General features: G+C 36.2%; 1 protein-coding gene across 3 annotated transcripts in view; it reads right to left on the bottom strand.

Annotated features, from left to right (window-relative positions):
- Nucleotides 1–22,149, bottom strand: part of tpk1 (thiamin pyrophosphokinase 1) — a 72,228-nt gene that overhangs the window by 9,218 nt on the left and 40,861 nt on the right. For 2 of the 3 annotated variants that reach the window (XM_023326596.1, XM_014470347.2), the window contains 2 exons: nt 19,574–19,720; nt 14,324–14,432 (listed from right to left, as the gene is read on the bottom strand). In XM_023326596.1, coding sequence (XP_023182364.1) covers nt 14,324–14,432; nt 19,574–19,720 — 256 coding nt within the window. The remainder of the gene's footprint in view (nt 1–14,323; nt 14,433–19,573; nt 19,721–22,149) is intronic. The other variant, XM_023326597.1, reaches the window with a different exon arrangement.

Here is a 22,149-nt window from a genome sequence, read left to right as displayed (position 1 = left end):
TATATCAGCCTGTGGTTTCAAAGTGACGTCCTCATTTACTTCATCCACCTGACATTCTCCTTACATTTAAGGCCATTTATTGGCGCAGACACGGGCCATGATGAGCACTCGCAGTGTTAGCACCATCTGCTGTGCGATGATAGCTGCTTCCATTAAATGCCACCGGGTTTTAAAAGGGTGAGGTGACAAACCTTGTTCTGGCTTAAGTCGACCTTTAGATAAGAAAACTCATCTCTGCTGGCACTGCAGTGACAATCATGTGGGAGACAAGCTTCCAAACAGACATCAGAGTAAGTAATTCATATTTTAATAGTAAATGTTGATTGTGAGGGATAATTTATTATCTATGTTTATCTTGCTAAAAAAAGGTTGCTTGGATTAATTAAGATGATATGCAATTCCATCTTGTGTATGTCGATGATTGCGTGTGTCTACATAGTTTGTTGTAGCTAGCTATACATTTGGTCCAGGGTCTCTGCACTAGGTGTGTGTATTTATGTGGACTTGTCTGCTTCCTCGCAAGTCTGAAGCTCCGCTGGGGGTGCTAGTGGCGGTTCACATCAGGGTGCTCTTCATTTCCCCCTCTACCCTAGTGTGTGATGTGCACAGTATCAGAAATCTACGGATCCATAAATAAAACCATAAAACAGCAGTTTTCCCTCCTGCTGCCGCACTCTGCCGCTACAGAATATATATGCTTCTCTCCCCCCTCCTCCCCAACTTTACCCCCTCCTCTAGGACCTTGGTGAGCGAGAGCGAAGGAGAAAAGAGAGGAAATGAGAGAAAAGACAGAACATAAGAGGTGGAATGAAGGGAGTACAAGGGCAGTGAGATGAGGCAAGATTATGCAGGAAGGTGTAGAAGTGAAAGTGCAAAAAGTGTGGGGTAAGAAAAATGTAACACCAAACGATAAAGAAGGATAGATAAACACCTTGTGACTGAATCCCTGGAAGAAAGACACAAAAACGCTAGGCGAGAGTACAAGTAGAAAAAACAAGGGTAAGGGGAAGAGATATGAAAAGAAAAGAAGGTCAAAGAGCATGTTTGCATCCAGAGCAACAGAAGGAAAAGGAGAGATGCTTCAGTGAAGATGTCTGCCTCTGGCAGGGACACTAGGTTAGACCTCACCGACTGAACCAACTTTGTCAGACGTATCTGTTCAAGTACGAGATAAAGTACACTGCTTTGCCCTCTTTTGAAAACAGTATTTTACAGTATTTAGGAAGCTTCCAATGTGAATACTGCTGTATCACATTGTAGATAATGCTTCAGGCCTAATCTACATGGCTAAAGGCAAATCCTACCTCATATTCTACCTCTGAGATCACATCAAAATGTTTATCACCCAGAAATTTCACGTACAAATATTTTGGGTTTGATTTTCCAATAAAAACACTGCATATTTATGGGGAGTTTGCAAACATTTCATATAAGAAAACTCCTTAAGCACCCATTCAACTAAACTCCCAGGAGCTTATTGTCAATATTTGTTCTTCATGTTTCCCACATTTTCTCTTCTCCTAAAGTCAACATGCCAGAGGGGGGAGGCTCTGTTATAAAAGTCAGATTCAGTTGCAGACAAAGAAGTGCATGAAGTGGAGAAGATGTTAGCAAATCTTATCACAAATGTAACCTCATCCTTCCCAGAGAGTATTAATTAGACTAATGAGGCTATAACTGATTCTGCATGTCTAAATTGTCAAAGCAATGCATATGTTTGCACTCGGCGAGTCCCGCTGTTCAGACGGCAACTAAAAATACGGAATATGTAATAAAATCCTTATTAACACCCTGTCTCATTTGCATTCCAATGTGTTTTTTGAAGGCTTACGTTTCATAAACACCGCGTTCTTGTTAACAGCAAGGCCAAGCTTTCGTTTCTTGCTCAAAGTTTACTTTTAATTTAAATTTCTCCATGACTTTGGCTCTCTGATAAAATTTGCAGTAGAAATCCATCTGGGTACACGTGTTTATTTTTGATCAGACTTGGCACCTGCCTGTGTTGCATCTGTGCATTTTCTGTGTCGCCAGTATTTGAACTTAGGAGTGTTTTGGGAAATGCCTGGTTCCTTTAATCAGTGCCTCTGTCGACGTGTATTTCGGATTCAGCATTTAGGTTCAACATCCGCATCTCTCAATATTTTAATTTACAAAAAATTATCACGGAATTCTATTATATTTAAACAATTTGTCAAATCCTAGGCAATAACTCTGTCAGACTATCATACAAATCATGTGCCAGCACGATAATCATGTATCACCATGGCACACACTTACTAATTTTTTGACTCCTGAGTTCTAAGTTGCTGATTAAACTCACAAATAAAATCACTGATGAATCTCAAAAATGTTAGCTTGCAGTGATATTTCGTACCAAATTTGGGATTCTTTCGAATTTCAAGTCTCAGAACTAATTACAAAACTGATCTACAGGCAAGGTCTGGCATTTATGAGCATTCTGATACAGAAGTTTTAAGCAACCAGTGAGGAGGAGCTCCACCGTTTTATCTGCATATCAAATTGTATGGAAACCTGAGCCTCCTCAGACGTTCTCTCATCAGTCTCCTGACAGTTATTGTGTGCATGTCCAATTCATATGAGCGAGTACACAGACGGGTAATCTATCAGCATAGTGTTCCAAAAAAAAAAAAAAAAAATAGGGCTGACATTCAAGGAAACACACACAGGAGTAAAATGAAATGTGCACACACACACATGCACAGCCACGAATACCAAACTTAGAGATGTAAGAATTATATTCACACCCAGCCAAGAAGAGATATTTATTGCATGACAGCTATTCAAATTTGTTGTTTATTGTGATCCCCACTAAGCCAAAAACCTCATGATGAAGCAGGTTTAAAACACGCAAAAAAATTATACACAAATGCCAAACCCAGGTTGTGTTGCTGCAGGATGAATGCTTTTTTAATATTAAGCTGTCAGATGGGAGAGGGCTGAGTCACATGGAATAACTAAAGAGGCTTTCCACACACAAGCAAAAACACACACACACACACACACACACATAGCAAAGGATAATATTAAGTCAATCACAGATGAAAGCTCATCGTCTCACTGACCTTTGTAACCATAATCATCCCTATAAGGGCTTTGCTTTTAGCTTGCTGAAATGAAGTTTACAGTTGATTTAAAAGTCCTCCTAAATGCTCATTAAGAGGATCCAAGGTCAAAAGCCCTCGACCCTTATGTTAAACTTAAGGAGACATAAGAGAAGGATGCAGAAGTGTTACGCATACAATTTCATTTTCAAGTCAGGAAAAATCTGACTTTTTGCATACATATGATTACACAGATGCACGCCTTTTACTCTCACCAGGATTAGGCAGAAGGGCTTCATCAAGACCATGATCAAGACTGATCTAATATAATGTGTTTACTCCTCTTATTCTATGCCATCAGAACATGCACTGTTTGCGACCCTGAGGCTGTTGCAATGACTAACCGTTTATTTAGAATATTGGGAATATATGAAAGTATTTCAAGTGATCTTATTCCACTGGTTTAGAGCTCTGAAAGCTTTTGAAATGACCCATAATATACTCACACTTGCTTTTCTTGAGCACAAGTCTCAGGCCTAATCATCTACTTACAGGGAGAAAGATATGGATAAAAAAAAACAGATTAAAAATAGTCTATTTTAAAAAATTGAGTTTATTTTTAATGCCATTTAATAAGAAGGGAGTCAGACTTTATGAGAAAATAATTCTCTCTGGAGAATTATATTATCTGGCTGGATTCCTCCCACATTTACAAAAACACGTTTCAATATTTCCTCGAAATGTAACGTGGATTTAAGATAATTGACTTGATGTGTTTTAGTTATAAATAAGACATTCCAGTAGTTCCAAATGAACAAAGTTTTACTGGCTGCCTGATGGCCACAACTTGAAGATGAACTTTTACTTTAAAACAAAACATACACATGCCATTAAACACACTGAAAATAGCTCTGCTGAAGACATTAGCAAATACAAGAGCCAGCTGATTTAATGCACAAGCCATTTCCACGTTCTTCAAAGTAGATGGGTCTGTTTGGCTTAAGTGCATTTATAAATGGATGCATACAGCTTTAATTAATTTAACGAGCACAAAGAAAAGATTCAAGTTTCCAAATAGCTTTCACTTTTTCAATTGAGGTAAGCTGAACTATTCTAAGAAACCAGATACCAAGAAAGCCATGGTTTTTAATAATAAAGCCACATTTCAGTATTGATATATTCAATAGCATTAGTTTACTATGCTCCAGTATACTCAGTCTGTCTATTGAATATACATATATTCAATATCATTAATTTACTATGCCCCAGAAAGCATTGAATTCAATGTCTATAAAAACTTCTTACCCCTTGGATATTTTTACACTTTTATTGCGTTTAGAAATAAATCAAGACCAACATCATTTGGCTTTTTTAAATATGTATACAGTTATTTTATGTTAAACATTTTTCTATAATTATCATTTTGTAGAAATGTGCTTTCACTTTGATATTACAGTATATTTTTCCTTGTCAAAACTCAGATTTTATTGATTATGATTGATTTGAAAAAGCAATCAAAAGGGTAAAACATCCTAGAGGGTGAATAGTTTTTATAGGCACTGTAAAAGTGTAATGTGAAATTGTAGCATTCTGCCTTGTAAAACGAAAGGAGATTCTTTATTTCAGCCTCTAAGGCCTGATTTCTTCTTACTGATTTCACAAAGTGCAGTGAAACAGGGAGATGGTAAAAATGCAATTTCCCTTCTTACCTACCAACAACCTTTTAGGTTAGCACAAGCCATTAAAAACATCCTTTTGTATCTTTTTCCCACATCATGGTTTGGCTGTGACTCTCCAATAGAAAAGAAGGATAAAGTTTTGAGAGCTGAGGAGGTAATATAAGGTATGACTGTCTAAGAAATTAAGAGTAATGTAGTTACGTTATTTTGTAATTGGTAATTTATCATGTGCATGACCTCCTTATTTGTCCATCCCTGAATGCACTCTGTGTCTCCTGGAGAAAATTGCAAGTTAAATACACAATTCATTTGATTGTGCTTAAAAAGCACAGAAAATGGCAGAATGATATGAAATGAAATCATATACTGTCCCTAGCAGTATGCTAATACAGGTAAGAGTCAATTTCTTCAGGTCTACCTGCTAATATTTGAAAGGTTAAAGTAAAGCCATGATTAGATTATCTACTTTACAGTGTAAATATTTACCATACCAAGTTTTAAGCTGTATTTGCTCTGTGACTGTTTACGTGTAGGCCTGGAGGTCAAAAGATCTCAAGTAAAATTTATGCAAAGCTTTATGGGATATAGAATAAAAGTGAAAAGGACATAAAAGTAAATGGCATACCCTGCCGACTAAAGGAACTTATTCCTACAAACCAGACAGTGCAAAGAGGGAACAATTTTCTAAACAGCTGTAACAACTAATGTGTTCAAAAATGTGCGCATATTTATGTACAAATATGCAAGCAGCTGTGTGAGATCTAATCATGTTAGTGGTTTCCAGTGGGAAACTTTTCTCCTATCATTGTTATAGAGATTTATGATATTCCACCATTTGAAATTACTGCCACAATGCCTTTATTGCGAAGTTCTGTAAAGCAAGGACAAAGCAGTGCCCTGCAGTGGAGAAACAAATCCAGACTAGGGGTTGCTTAATGCAAATAAATTGAGAGACCGCCAAGTATTACTCCAGGCAAAGCCTACTGCCCAGCAAGATCTTGGTCTGCGTTTCTTTGCCCTGGAATGATTAAATATTTTTAGCAGTCATGGGTATCAGCAACCCAGGTCGAGCTTAGTGAAGGATATAAAAGGTGGCTTTGGTCTGAGTCTGTCATGGTTATGCAATATATTTTTCAACTTGAGGAAATACGAGCAAAATATTGCAAAACTCAGAGCAATGGAAATTCCTTTCACAACACTTCTCAAGATGGAAGAGATAAACTAATCAAATAATTATTTAAATAGATTTTTTAAAAATTTCACATGTTTCCTTATACTTCACAATCTGGACTCAAACTATATTTTATTCAATTTTGTAAGAATGTCGAGGAATATTTCATGTTATCAGAAATGCAATTGCAGATCTGAAAAAAAAAGGTTTAGGAGTCATTACTTTGTTTTGTCAGTCAGTGATAAAATAACAAGTACTAGAAAACTAACCCACCCCCATAATTTTATCTTATACATTTATTTCTATTTGCCTGTAATTCCCTGGGCTATGGCAGTAATGGACTGCACTTACTTTTGCATATACAATTAGGCCTGTGATCGAATTCTGTGGATAAGTGCACCAGACCTGAAAAGCTGTACCTTTTAAAGGCTTCACGCTTTTTACACTTTTAACCTCCCATGAGACCTAAGCAATTCTGGTGCATATATGATCAAGCAAAACCCAGATCTATTTACAACAAAAGAAACATTTGAAGTCTTGCCTAAACTGTGTTTGTTTTTTTGTTTTTTTTTTAACATCAAGGGTCCTGGCACACTTAATGTCTGGCATCTTCATTATGAATCAACACAGTAAATCTTCAGAACAGAATTATGCACAAACAGAAAAACACACAAAACCAAAAACATAACATACAAACAAAGAAGAAGAAAAAAAATCCCAGTGTGCACCTTTCACAGATGGCTGTTGTATTTTGTCCAGGGAAGGAACAGATGCAGTGCTTGACATTTAGAATGAGGACAATTTTAATAAAAAGGCAAAAAACAGGACCTCTGTTAAAAATGTACATGATTAAACAACAGTTGCCAGCTAAAGAGCAAAGACATTTAAAGACTCGCTCTAAATTCGCAACAGAAACATAGAGGAAAGTACTGCAACATAGAAAAAGAAGGAGATGAAGAAATCTTGAGCGAAAGAGTGGCAAGTGCCTTACTTTCCTACCTCCAGGTTTACCTAATTAGATAAGGCCTGGAGAGAGCTCCAAACCATAGCAGATGGGGCAAAGCCAGAAACAGAATCCCTGAAGTGTGTCAAGGTAGATGTCACAGGCCACAGAAAAAATGCTGCCAAAGAGAAACCAGGGCAGGGAAAGTAAAGCACTTAAATACTTGTGCTTGGCCAAAAATATTGGAGTTTAGGACCTAGATTACTACAAATATGACCTTTTTCCAGTATGATTTGAGGAAAGAAACATAGTCTTCTCTTGACACGTAGGAGCTTGTGTGAATGAGCTTTATTAGGTTGGACTTCATATAATTCAAAAGGTTAGACTAACCACTCAAATTGTTGGTGTAAATTATGAAAGATTTCATTTCATAATGAGTGAATGTGCAAACTTAAGATAATGTCTATTTCTCTATTATTAAAGAATCTGTAAATCTAAGGTTTGTCAACAGAAGACAGAAAGGGGATTTTTTTCTTTCTTTTTTAGCAAACATAAAAGCATCTGCTGTGACAAAGCAGGGTGGAGGAACAAAATGAGCAAAGCTGTGCAAACCCATTCAACTGCAAAAAACACATTGCCTGAGGTATCTTCTGTAATCTGATATCAAATATTCGGAACAATGAAAACAGGCCTCGGAGAGGATGGAGGTTGAATGGAGGGAATTGGGAAAGTAGAACTTGAAGAAAAAGAAAAAGCATGAAATACCTTTGTTTAAATTGACTACATTACAGCTAAAATTGAAAGTGCCCGTATGTGTGTGTGTGAACACATGCAAGCAACAGCTTGGAGCTCCAACACCCTTCCCAATAGTTTCCATAATCTGTCATTTCCTGCTGTGTTAGCACCCAGGAACATCAAATGAATGAGACGCCTGACAGGTCTCATTCTCTAACACCCATATGTCATCCTGTCACAACCTTTTTTTCCTCACCACGCTCTGTCTGCTTTGCCAAAATTCTTTTTTATCTCCTAACATTTCTTCTGACTCAGCCACTTCTAGCCTGTCACCTCTCTGTTTGTCCCGCTTACCACCACATCCTTCTCTCCAGTTCACCTCAGATCACTGTGAATGCTGCATTTTTATCAATGAAAATAGGCCAAGCATGGGTTTTTTTTTGCTGAAGGAGATGTGGTAGCTTATCAGGCACTATACATAACATACACCACAGACTGGGATTCAAACCCAGGATGTTCTTACTGCAATGTAACAGTGCTACTAACTGCACCACCACAACACTTGATATATGAAAGATACTATACACTCGATACCATTTCCATTACTGCGGCAACATTTTCTGAAGGCACAGGGTTCTTTATAGATAGAGCAAAAAAAAAAAAAAAAACTATGATTAATTACAATTGGACTATATTTTAATTTCCTTCATTAGGGCAAAACAAAAAGTAATGTAAAACTTCAGCTGAGAAAAAAAAGTATATTATTGAAGAGTCATTTCCCTGCTTGAGAAAACTAAATAATATCCTTTATGAAAGTGTGCACAATGATTCAGTCATGTAATTATATTTCTTGATCATAATCATTTATCTTTAGTTTGCCTATGTGTGCATCCATTTCTCTGCCAATTTGCTATTGATATAAATAAATGTTAAGGGACAAATATAATAGTATTCAAACTGAAATAATCTATTTTTTTGAGAGAGAGAGAGAAAGAGAGGGTAAGATATGCAGCAAAGGTCATTGGCCCAGGACTGGAACCCGGGATGGCTGCGTCAAGGACTAAGGCCTCCATACATGGGTTGTGCTTTACCGCTGCGCCATCACCGCGGACAAAAATAAAAGCAGCAGCCCTGTACAGTTTCTACCTTTTGGTAATTTTGCACAATATTTTCTTTATAATCAACTACAGCAGCAAGGTAGGTTGCTATAGGCATTACTTTGACATCTTTAAACTCTTTGCTGTCAAACCAGGCAGAGGCGTGTCCAGAAGAACCAACCAATTTAAAGAAATTATTTCCAGATTTAAAAAACTGTCTTCTACAACGGGGTATTCAGTCGGACAATATTTTTATTGTAAATGGTAAAAGAGACAGTTTTTTTTCTTTAACTTTGTAGCTAAAAAGTATTATGGGGTATTGAAATCATCATAGATAAACCTAAAGTTTTAAGTATCTCAGATTAAACATCGGAGGTTAAAATTAACAAGAAGTTTTTGCCATCCAAGGTTATTTTTCGAGCACGGTAGAGCAAACTGACGGAAAAAGGCTGACACGCTGCTTCACTGGATGTAAACCATTTTATTCAATGTAGTAGAAATGCATCCCTTGAATACTAATAAAGTATACATTAAAAATGCATGGCATCCAGCTAACAGACAATTTTTCTGTGTACGTTTTAGGCTAGAAATAATATTTTGATACTAGTAAACAGGTAGGGCACAGTTAAAAAAAAACAAAAAACTAAAGATATGACTTCAGCAGGAATACTTGACAATGGTTGGCAACAAGATGCAGTTTGCTGAGTGGAAGACAGACCAGCTGTAAACATGGCAGCATAATGGTTTTTATGCGATAAAGATAGCATGGAAAAGGTTTGGATGCTGCATGAGCACAGCAACCCTCCCTTATCTTTTTTCCGGAACACTCCTATATATTTCTCTTGTTTACAAAAAAAAAACAAAACATGGTTGGCTGTTTGCAAAATCATGGGGAAAAAAGCAGCATCGCCCATCACTGTTAAGGTAAAACGTCTTTGAAAGTGAAGCAATCGATACACATGAATCCACTAAAAATACTGAACTAACACCTTAAATTACAAAACAAAAGTCCAGCAGATCATGACATACAGGAATTTTAAGATCATGAGTTGTTGGTTAATATCACATCAGTATTAAACTGTTAAATCTTTTGACAAAATATACATGTTTTGTCCTTCAATTCAAATACTTTCCTTGAGGATATGGTAATCAGGGATGCTGCAGACATGTCCCTGTCTGGATCTCACAATTTAAATAATGTTCACTAGAAGTCATATTTGGAAATGTGACCCAGAGCTAGCACACAAATTCAACAACCCATTTCAAATATACATATAATTAAAAACTTTTTTATGAATATATGGACCAAACTATCAGCATATCATCTGATGAGCACACACACAGTGATTGCATTTACTGATAGTTTCCAGAGGGGGAATTTAGGATTAATGATGGGAAATTAATGTAACATGCAAAATGGTGAGTTTCTCAGCTGTCACTGTCTCTCCTAATGAGAGGAAAGAGCTGGTAGGAGTGTGAGAGAGGCAAAAAAATGAAGGGAATGGAGTGTTAGAGAGGCAAAAAAAGAAGGGAACAACAGTAAACTAGTTGGCTGTAAAAACAGGAAACAAAAGTGCAAAAAGAGAGATGGGTGTGAATTATAGCAGAATGTGAGTGATAGCCTTGTTAACACGTACCAGATTCATGCCAACTGAGATGCATCTATCTCTCCAGCTGCATTTTACTACTATACACACTGAAGAATAATTACTAAAGTTACTACATCATAAAATTGTTATTTTTACTACGCTGCAGTCACATCATTATTCAGTAGCACATACCAATCCTTTGGTATTATTACCGCAATGCAGACGTATCATTAGATAAAATTCTCTTGAGCCACTAGTGCAGAGGCTTCCTATCCTTCCTTTGTAATGGTAGAAATGATGGCTCCTACTTTGTCTAGACTCCCTAATTACAAAGCAACATTCCAGAGAAAACATGTGAGACTAATGAGGCGAAAACTTACAGGTTTAAACACAGATTCTAATTCACTGCATGTTTTCGTTAACTTCCAAAATGTTCAGAACTAAATTTGCAATTGGTCAGTTCAGCATGTTATGAAACATTAACTTTTGTTTTTAGGTTGGTAATAACAATAACATGATTAATTGTAGATCGGTAAAAAAATCAACAAGTATTAATCAGACTTCTTTGTTTTTCTTTTATTTTATATGTTTGTGCTTTTTGGATTATTCCTTATAATCCATCCATGGATCCATCAAGCCATCAATCATCAAGCAAGCAGTGAAGCTAGAAGTCATAATCCTCTTAAAGTAAAAACATCCTGTATTTTCCAAACACTATGCTACTTAAAAATATAATTTTAATTTATTGCTACTAATAAATCTGTAAAACACTGATGTGTCATCATTCCTTTTACAAACAATTAAATGTTTTGTGAAGTTCATGTTTTCTGATTGATGGTAATAGTGTTAAGTGTATAAGACCAAATGTGAAAAATAAGCCTGTTGAATCAAAGAGCAAAAAATTGCTTCTTTTTTTTTTAATGACTGATGCTTGTCAAACATTTATGGTGCGTCATCTCGGCTTTGCTTCAAGAATGTATTGTTACATTCACTCGAAGTTATGCTCATTATTTTAGCAAAGTAACTTGTGACACACGTTGAGCATAATGAGCATGCTACTTTAAGGAACAATTTGACTAACAGACCAGGGACATTTTTTACCCATAAGTTATTTCCTAAAACAGGGCCATCTATGACAAAACACAGAGTTTGCATCTCGTCCCACTGCATCGATGTTGACCAACATCCCGTGCCGCAAATCAATGTATGAGAGAAACTCTGGTTGTGAAAATAAATGTTTTTTTTTTTTTTTGTAGCTCACCCCTATATAACCCTTGAAATATTGTCAATTACACTTTGTAATTTAGATCAATTCATAGACACTGCAATGAATTCCAAAGTTGTTTGTAAGTGAACGGGGTCATTTCCAGAGATAAATTTGTGCCCTAATAATCTGTTTTGACTTGGTAAATGCTGAGAAAATGGAGTGAGGCTAAAGAGGAGTCTCAGATAACAGGTCTGGCTCCTGAAATAGGTACCTGCAGTTGAAACATTTCTCTTAAAAGCCATTATTACAATCTAGGGATGGGCAGTGTGATATTAGATTGTGAATGAACTGAATGTGTTGATGGTATGCCAAAGCAAAAAGACTTTGTGGTAAGAGATATTCTTTTATACTGATTGAACACACTTTACCTAAGAAATGTTGCTGTTGTCTATCATTTTAAATAAAAATATTTTTTTCAGTTAGTAAAACAGTCAGAAACCAAATTAATTAATATCTTGAAATATGTTAATAGAAACAAATATATACATATACATATGGCCTTATATGCTTATCCTTAAAAAGCTATGTTTATACATAAGGTCAGCGTCATAAAATTGTCAATTCCCTTTACCGACATTATTTTTTCAGATGACTGAACTCTTGGTTTGTTTTTTCTAAAAATGCATGTCAAATCTGATTCCTGTAACACAACGAGGGGTGGACTGCAGGTGTTAAGTTCACATGTAATTAAAAGTGAATTTACCACAAAGGTACAGTGTAAGACTACATGATTTGGTAAAGTAATGACTTGTCTTAGCATGAGAACTCATTAGGGTTCTGCTGTCTTTTGGTAATTGCATTCACATCAGAAGATAAAAAAAAGCAAGTTAAGTGTGGACAGGGTGTTGGGATTTTAATATACCTGATCGATAGAGTACACTGATAGAAATCCAGGTGAGCAGAACTGGTTTAGCTAATTGCCACTTAGTTAATTAGTTTTAATCGGTTTACTCAACGCCATTAGACATATTTTGTTACGTTTTTTTCTACATAAACGTGGTTTATTTCTTAGCAATATTCATATGTTTTAAATATTGTTTTTTGGGAGAGTAATTCCTAGAGAACTATAGCTGATTACTCCTGTCATAACTTTCACTGTATGATCCATATGTGGAGCTAGCAGTAGTTCCGAACTCCTGGCAAATATTCTCCAGAATATGGATTGTATTATCCTACATCCTGGAGCAGCTGGCAGTGGTCTTTCTGTGGCCTTTATATCATACAGGGCTAATTAGCAAAATCCCCAAATCTCACTCACCCACCTAATAATCCTGCTAGTTTCTGGCCACTGGTTTTGAAAAGTTTCTATGACACTTAACTATTAGTACTCTGAATGTATATAGGTATGTTCTACTTAATTACAGAAAAAAATTAAATTATAGGTAAACAAGAAGAAAAATGTGATAGAATTAACCAAAGCCAAGGTTATTCCAACTTCTCTTGGGCATTTTCCTACAGTGAAATAAACTGAAGTGAAATGCTTGCAGAATAAATGTCAATTAACACATGTCATCGCATCTATATGAACTGATGTCAAATGTAATGTTCACTTGCAACAATATCTACCCTAAAATGAAGAAATAAATTCAAATACAGAAACTATCTTTTTTCGAGAAGCGAGGCTGCAGGAGTTAATATTTACACTTTTCTTCACGGAGAAGTTTCAAACAAGTGTGGGTCACTCAAAAATGGAACTGCTCACAGGTGAGAAGCTGCATTTAATTTGCAGCAGAGAAAAAAAAACATACTGCTGTCAAAACAAACACACAATCCAGAGTGGTGCAATCAGCCTACTGTACATACACAAGTCAAAATTGAAGAGAAAAATATGTCCTAAATTTTAGTTTAATATTCTGGTCCTTCCCTCAAACCCCAGAAGGAAATCATTACTTCTAGCCTTCTAAATATGCATGTGGTTAATTATGCATCTTGTTACCACTGGCTAATCTGCATAAGACTCTCATGTATTAAGTCCCTCTCATTACCATTCAGAAGGCCATCTCACAGGTGTGCCAAGTAAGTGCACTGTACAACATATTGTAGCCAAAAAAAAAAACAGATAAAAAAACAAACGCACACCAACAAGTAGTCGATAAACAAGGCGGGAAGTGCAAGCACATATGAATATTCAAACGTGTACAACGACACGATCAAACAAGCAGACGTGTGCTCGCTCAAGCGTACAGGCTCCTAAAAATGTACACGTGCACATACAGGCGGGAGCAGCGGACACCCACCAAGAAGCAGACACATTATGCAACCCTGGTGACAGAAGGTCCAGGTTCCCTTGAATGGGTGGCAGTTCAGCCTGTGCCAACTCATTAAGAGCACAGCTGGCCATGTGGGTTGGAGTGGAGTAAATCCACAGGGGTCCTCAGATGAGCTTCCAGTAGATTTTCACACAATTGTCAAGAAGACAAAAAGCTCTTTGAGGCACATTGTGTATCATTTGCAAATGAAACTTGTTCAAAACTGCAGAATCACTTGACTGAGGCAAATTAAGCACCTGTAAATCATTGCATCTCTTTTGCTTGTAGGAATGCATCCAGTGTTAATGGAAAAAAATCAAGCCTGGATCTTATATGTACTTTGTGCAACAAGCGTTAAAGTCTTCAAGCCTCTAGAAGATATAAATATTATTTTCCTTCACTACAAACATCAAACACTCGAGTTTATCCCGTGCTGCTACACTGGCTTACTGTATGTAAACTGAAGCTGCGAAATGCTGATGTAAAGCAAGCAGGAGCATAATAACAGCTTGTAAACAGGAAGGGACTCACCCAGGTTCCATTTGAGTCCTGTGGTGACTGTTTGGCAGGGTCCACCTACAGGAATGAGGCTGCACCACTCTCCCTCCAGGCTGGTGTTTACCCCGAGTCTGTGGTTGCCCTGCAAACACATTGCATGAATGATGTGAATAGGTATGCACACGGATACTGTACATGAATGCAATGAAAATGTGGAGCAGGACTCCTTAAATCTCCTTATTCCTGACTCAGCTTCTACACTCACTCGCCAAGGGTCATTAAAATAAATGATTGCTCTTGTCAAAACTGTAGACCTTGTTTTACTTCTCAAAGTTTAAACTGATCTTGACATATTGAATTAGTTTTTGAGTCACAAATCATCTTATAGATAGCTTTAACTACATTTTCTAGCAGCTTTAATCTGACATTTCACAGTAAGTAAACGAGTATAGTTTATTCAATAAATTGTTGCCAGTGTCCATATGGTATTGTACGATTGTATGAACATTAAAAGGAGGCCTATTTTTGAGGGATATTGCTCATGAAATGCTTTGTGTAGAAAAAAAAGCATTTGCAAAATTTCTAAATGCCACTCTCCTCTTCAAGAAACTGGGTCTGGGAGACCAAAATAAAGATAATCACACAATATAGGTGGAAAGAAGTCTCCAACTTCTAGGGCAAGATATTTATGTTCGTGTGAAGGATATGGCTTGAATAAAGCCATATGCCATAATATAGAAAAGTCAAAAACATAGTTCCTCCTATTCACAAAGTCTGACACTACAGAATTTGCCATTTATTGATATCCTGTTGCTATGCTGCTGAATGAAACAAAAAAAAAAGGATGGACATAAAGTGCTTTGTAAAGGTATCCATACATTTTTTGAAGAGTGATAGTGCACTCTACAAAACTAGCTTTCATGGGAAAGTCGCAAGAAGAAATGCATTGTATGAATATAATTACAATAAGTCAAAATTCCAGTTTGGAAGCTGGTACATAAAGATTTACAGATGTAAATATAGGTATAACTAAAGCCTAAGTTGATTCTATTGATATGTGGTTGAATCCAAATGCATTCTAATGCTGCAGAATATATCATCAATGCATTATTATCACAATATTAATGTGCACCATAATAGTTTTGAAAAGGTTTGGTTGTACTGTAGCACTTCATGACTCTTATATTACATTGTTGTGAATTCAAACTTATCAAGCTAGAGCCATTCAGCCTGCTAGATGGAGCCTCACTGCAGTAGATGCCCAAAGCTGACATGGATGACATCACTGAAGATACTGAATGTCAAAGACAATCTGAGTGGAATTAGAATAATGAAGATTTACTGAAACTAACAACCTCATTACAATATTTAACAATAACACCAAAGCTTTTCTACTACTGTACGGCCATTTTACAATCCACACTTTACGTAGTTGTATTTGTGAAACAAAAATTAGAAGCCATGTATTATTTTTGTTGAGTTTAAAAGTTCCACACTACCTTGTGTTGGTTATCACATGGAATTCCAATGTAATATGTCACAGTTGTAATGAGAAAACAAATTAAGAGGCATGAATAATTTTGCAAGCTCTTGTTTCTTGAGTATGGAATGCTTTCGATGCTACATTTTAAAACAAAGTACTTATAGCAACATCTGTCATCTAAAACTATAAAAGTGCCATAGATGAACACAACTGGAGGGAACACATTAACCAACTTAAAAGTGTATGTTTAAAATAGTGTTTTCATAGCTTAGCAACCTGATACTGCAGAGCCAGCGGGAAGGAATGATGGCAAATATTTAGGCTTTGGAGCTTTGGTGTTCAGAAACAAACCTGTGGTTATTTTCTAAGCATAAGCAAAGGTTATGTGTGTTACAGTGACAGAAAGGGGATACATAAAGAACAGGCATAAAAGGCAAAAATGTATTTCTCCAACTACAGTTATGCCCTATTCCATATAAAGATGTGGTTTTTCTTTGGTAAAATAAATTCCCCAAAACATTAAAACCAAAATTGAGTGACATGTTGCCAGTAACAGAAAAGGGTAGATAAAATACTTTTGATTTTAAAATGGAATAATAAAAATAAAAATAATCCATAACTATTTTTGAGAATAACATCTTAAACAGTACATAAATATGCAGTTGACACACAATTGCTTTTCTGACAAGAAAAGACTAAGATGCACCAGTTAATTAGCCAGAGATTGGAATCAACCAATTTTGCCTTGATTTGCTCTGATCGGTGATTGGCAGGTCAAATACTGAAAAGGTATTTTTTTTCTGCAAAACAACTTTCATTTTCAGCCTTTAAATTGATATAGCTAACTTTTTATTTAGTTAAGTATTTGGGTCAGGGAGGTATGCTTTGATGGATAAAGTAAAATAACATTTTAATTCCTTCATTTTCAGTCAGAGTCAAAGCTTCTGCCGCACATTTTTTCTCTTCCTCACATTACAGTCCCAAGTAAAGAAAAAGAAAATTTTCTGTTAATTAAACAACTGCCTTTCTTCAAGAGCAAGGTTTACCTTAAAGCTGATACCACTGTATCTTAACTAAAATGAGGACCACGTTAACTGGAATGCAGAAATATAATGGACAACTTTTGCAACAACAACATCTCATAGGTGCCCCATTTTGAATAGCTCAATTGCTAAATTCTGTTGTGTAAATAAGCAAATACTGAAGATATTAAAAGGGCAACAGGTTTAATATCAGTTTAATGGAAGTCACATGGGGATTAATGTAACCACAATGTTATAATTTCTAATTTAACAAAGAAATAACTTTTATCATGCAACTACCAACAGTAATTTGGCAAATTAATTACCATGATAGTTATGAATTACATTAGACATACGTTGAACAACGAGGCAGAAGAGCGACAAATACTGTTGTGAAATGTCCTTTCTGTGCAGATGGTCTGACACACACATGCACACCCATACACATTGGCAGAACTTGTCATCCTGGCTCACTTCCGTATTTATTTATACTTTTTATTTAAATGCTAAGTCTTTCCTTAGTTTACTCCAGCAGAGAGGCTTGGATGATTTAACACTGCTCGAGTATCACATTTCATCTTTTACATCAGCCGCCTCACTGACAGTCTTACTCCTTCAAAGAGCAGCAAGTAAATAAGGTTGTAGTTTAAAGCTTGAGCCAGTATGCTGGACTAAATTACAGAAGAGATCGGACAGACGCATCGTTGCACATTGTGTGTCCCACAACACAGAGCAGGGCCCCCAGAGCCTCTACAGAGGGTGGCTTACATCTCAGAGTAAATATCACTCTGGTTAACCGAGACTCAATAAAGCACATCACCAGAGAAAAGCAAACCTAGCTCAGCGCACCTTCTGTCCTTACGTTATTTATTTATGAGACTCGAATTAGGCAAATTTAGCACTACCTTGAGACTGAGACTGATTAAAACATCCTCCTGTTCTGCAGAGTCTGAGAAATAAAAGTCTCTCGACCCATAATTTAATAGAAGATATGATAATTTTGCAGTGCTCTGAGACTGCGATTGAAAACACACGACTTCTGCATATTTCCTGGTGGCATAATTATACTAAGAAACCTTATTTGGGAATCAAATAAAATAAGACAAACAGGTGCAACCCTGATTAAATTTGAGCTTATTTGTGGTTCACAGATTCAGAGATTTCATCAAAAATAATGAAACATACTGAATTTACTGAATAAAACATGAGGGATTAAGGGAAGGATTTCACCTTTTTATTGAGGGTTTAACATTTATAGAGTATTTTTTTGTGGTGTTTTAATAGATGATCATGGTGCTACTGACTATTCGATTTCTGAATTAACCACATTTGGAGACATTTTATTGTATCGAATAAGACTTGACAGTAAACACTTTCAAATGTAACAAACAGTGGTGGGCTTTTAGAAGGTTGAGCTCACCTTCATGTACAGGAATGTGAGGCACTGACGAATTGGAGCTGCGTTGACAAACGAGCTTAATTTACCCTCGCTGAAGTTAAGATTAATTGGAGGTGTTGAGGTATGAAGCAACAAATGACAACACGCCTTTAGAATAAAGACAAGTATGACGAGAAAGCAGAAGAGCGGGGTTTGCTTTTGTCATCAGAAGGCATAACAGTTAGTTGTTTGTCCCAAAGACTTCAGAAAGGAGCAACTCAGCAGAGAGGTTGAGTGGCTGTGGGTTCAATGCATGTTCTAAAAGGCAGGTGTTAAGCCCACTTGTAAACTCAATCATCGGCAGAGCGTGAGAAAGTGGCTGGCACAGAAAAAAAAGGAGAAAAGAATAATTTGAGTGGCATCAGGAGAGACTCCAGCTCTTACTTTCACAACAGCAAATTGGGACATTATACAAGCAGAGCAGTGTGTAGATGAGTGAGAAAGTGGGGGTGTGCATGTGTGTTTTTGCTCTTGAAGTGATTACTTGACAAAAAAAACAAAGCTTTCAACTCTCTAATCAAGGTAGAAGCAGAGCAAAGAAAAACATTTTTGAGGGAGAATAGAAAATAGGGAGAGCGCCTGGGAGATGGATGATTTGGAAGTTGTTAAGGGGCAGTGTTAGCCTAGTTTGAAGAAAATAGGTTCTGAGCTTTCTTATGTACGCAGTGATTGTATGCATCTTATAGGGAACATATAGTCATAATAACACCACGATAAAAGTTCAGGTCTTTGGAGGCTGTCATTACATGAATATGAGACTTTCTTCCACAGAATGGATCTGTTGCTTTACTTTTGCTGCAACTAGGTGTTGGCTGGTTTGGGAATCTATTTTCCATACAAGTTTAAGGCAAAAAAAAGATAATTTCTTTGCTTTGAAATATGGTAACGACAATTATTATTTTATCTGGTAAAGCAACACAAAATAATTGTTGGTACAGTTGTAATAAAGTTAACTTTAGTCATATATATATTTATTTATTCCTATTTTGAAAGACAGATCTAAGCAAAAATATAGAATAAATACTTGCTAAATTTATTAGTAGTTTCCAATTAGTAGTTTCTTATTGCCATTTTCTGTTCTAGTCCTTATAGTGAAACACTGGGATGTTAACAATTTAATATTAACTGATTCACTTTGATCATTACAGGTTTTAAAATGTAGTTTTCCAAAGACTAACCATCAATTTTTTGTTAGTAGCTTGGTATTGATGTGAAGCCAGGTTTGAAGATTATACTAGAAAGACAATCAGAGGAAATGATAATTAGAATGAATGACCAGTGGATTATTTGGCAAAAAAACAGGACATAATAGAAATAACCCAGAAATACAATTTACTTACGGGTCTGAGTAAGCATGCCAAGCTTGTTTCCTGTATGATCAAAACAGGTAGCTGTGTCATGGACTGAGCATGAAAGAGCGTCTCAACCGATGCCATGGTTTGGTCAAATCTCCCTGCTAGCCCACCCAGTGTCACTATGGTGTCCACCTGTGAAGAGAATCGAATACCAGGGAGTGTTTCTGAACTTTTGTCATAATGTACCTGTTTGTCAGAAAGTAAAAGAGCTGGCGACAGGAGGCTTCAAGCCAATTTACTGTCGCTAAATCTTACCACCATGTTCCACCTGTTAAAAAAGCTTTTATATCACATCATTTAACTATATATATATATATATATATATATATAAATAATATAAATGTAAGTGGCCTTCTTTTGCCAAGTATTACTCGCCAGAGCCATGAAACCACATTTCCTTTAAGTAGAATAGACAATTATGTCAAAACATCCACTCGTATAAATGAGTTCCTCGAGTCAATTTAGGAGATTAAAATATTAGGTGCAAATCAATGGAGCTAGATTATATAGCATCTAAATTTTGAGCCACTTGTTCGCTTAACCACCTTATTTACTGTTCTCAGCAATTCTATCTTTATACTCCCCAAGCAGTCTGCGCGAGTGCTGACAGCCCTAAAACCCAACAGAGTATAGAGGGCAAAAGAGCTTCCACAGGCTGATGACTGCCAGTCACACCAGCAACAAAAATGAACCAAGTTCTGTCAATCACACACACATCGATGTTTTTTACTTTTCCATTTTCATTACCTTTTTAAAAGTTCAGCAGCAATGGTTAGCCTGGAGCAAAACAAAATTATATAAGACTTCATGGATAGGAAAATAAATACACCCCACTATTTCAACATTTTATAACAAGAAAGCACTTGGTTCTTTTTGTAAAAGTACTACCAAATGAAAATTGTCAATATAAACAATGGCACAAAAACATCATTAACTTTTTATGAGGAAACACCAGCTGAAATATCAGCTAAATTAAATGGATATGTACTTTTCTTTCATTTTTTTTATTTTTTTATTTTCCCAAGTAAAGTTCTATTTTGTTTTGCTTGTTTGTTTTATTCTAGCACAAGTCTAGTCCAGTTCATCTTTAACTTTAAAGTATTAAGTTTCACTATTATAATTAACACTTGATATACACTTCCTCATAAAAGTTGTCTTCATAAACACCTTTATTTTCCATGGTCAAAGATGTACCCAGTGTAAATGTAACATCTCAACCTATTCATATGTTTTGCTCCAAAATATAAAATACTTCTCACTGGTGTGTCTCTCATTCGGAACAGATTTGTGCATTCTACTCTTAGATATGCGCACCCAGACATTAAAACCTGCAAGCGGTACCGTCAGACCGTGTGATGAAAGTTAAAGGCTCTCAGAGACTTCTTTTTCCAGGAGACTGTCTGCGCTTGATCTTCTTATATCCTTTACCAAACTCCTAGACATCTGCAACCTTTTTTTTCTCAAGGGTTTGGAAAACATGTCAGATCTTCGTATAATGACCTCATCCATTTCAATAGTAAAGAGAATTTGGTATTGAATATGTCAGTGGTTTTAAATAACACTGCTTATAATAACTGGCAACAAACTTTGATATCTTATTTGCTATGAGCTTAAGGACACGGAGAGGTAAAGATTGATTTGGTTCTATTTGCTTGATATGCAGGGGAAACATTTGTAAAAGCTATCAGTTTCCTTGGAACTTTTTTTTTTTTTACTACAACCCCTGTCAGTAAAATGGCAGTAATTCGTTATAATTACATATGTTCTGTTTCTTCTCCTTTCAGTGTGCATGTATTAATCTATTTTAAGTGACCTCCAAAATCTCACTTTGTCAATTTGATCATTTCACCTTATTCACCAAGTTTCATCAGTGAAAAAAAGCTTAGATCAAACTAAGGGGAAATAAATTATCGGACTAAATGTGTTACAAGTTACTTCCTCCTTCTGGAGATGGAGTTAAAACAAAACAGAGTGCTGAGATTGAGGTTATTTCAACATCTGGCTGACACCCGCGCATGATGAAACATCGCCTAAGCTGTAAACAACAAGGCTTGATAAACAAACTCCCCTCTGTGAGGGAGACGCATGACAGAGATGGAAGGGTTAAAAAAATGCTAATCTTGCTGTTAAACCCTTCACTGTGATTTGGTAAAGATTACCAAATCACAGGGCAAACTGTATCAACCCACGGACAGAAAGGTATCCAAGTACACAAGACATAATTTCCAAATATTTCAATCTTGAATCATACAATCATGAAGCATCTTATAAACTTTTGTTTAGCTTAATGCAATCAAACTACCTGAGTAGACTAAAATAGAAACCGTTCAGGTTATATTTTCAGTATGTAATGAACATGTTTTGCACTCTTTGTTATTCTCCAGTGTCCACTTAATGCTGGCAATACACTGACTAGCTGAATGTGGCAAAAACACAACATGCTGAGGACAGTAAATAAATAGCTTGCATAAAGTAGCTCCACTTGATATTATGGAGCGTAGGGGAAAGCCAACACTTGTCTTATACATGTGCTCAGGCAGAAGCTGCAGAATTTGTTTTCT

Source organism: Xiphophorus maculatus, chromosome 21 (assembly GCF_002775205.1).
Source record: "Xiphophorus maculatus strain JP 163 A chromosome 21, X_maculatus-5.0-male, whole genome shotgun sequence".
In the NCBI taxonomy this organism is placed as follows: Eukaryota; Metazoa; Chordata; class Actinopteri; order Cyprinodontiformes; family Poeciliidae; genus Xiphophorus; species Xiphophorus maculatus.
The sequence above is the reverse complement of the archived record's forward strand: the minus strand, read 5'-3'. Positions and strand labels throughout refer to the sequence as shown.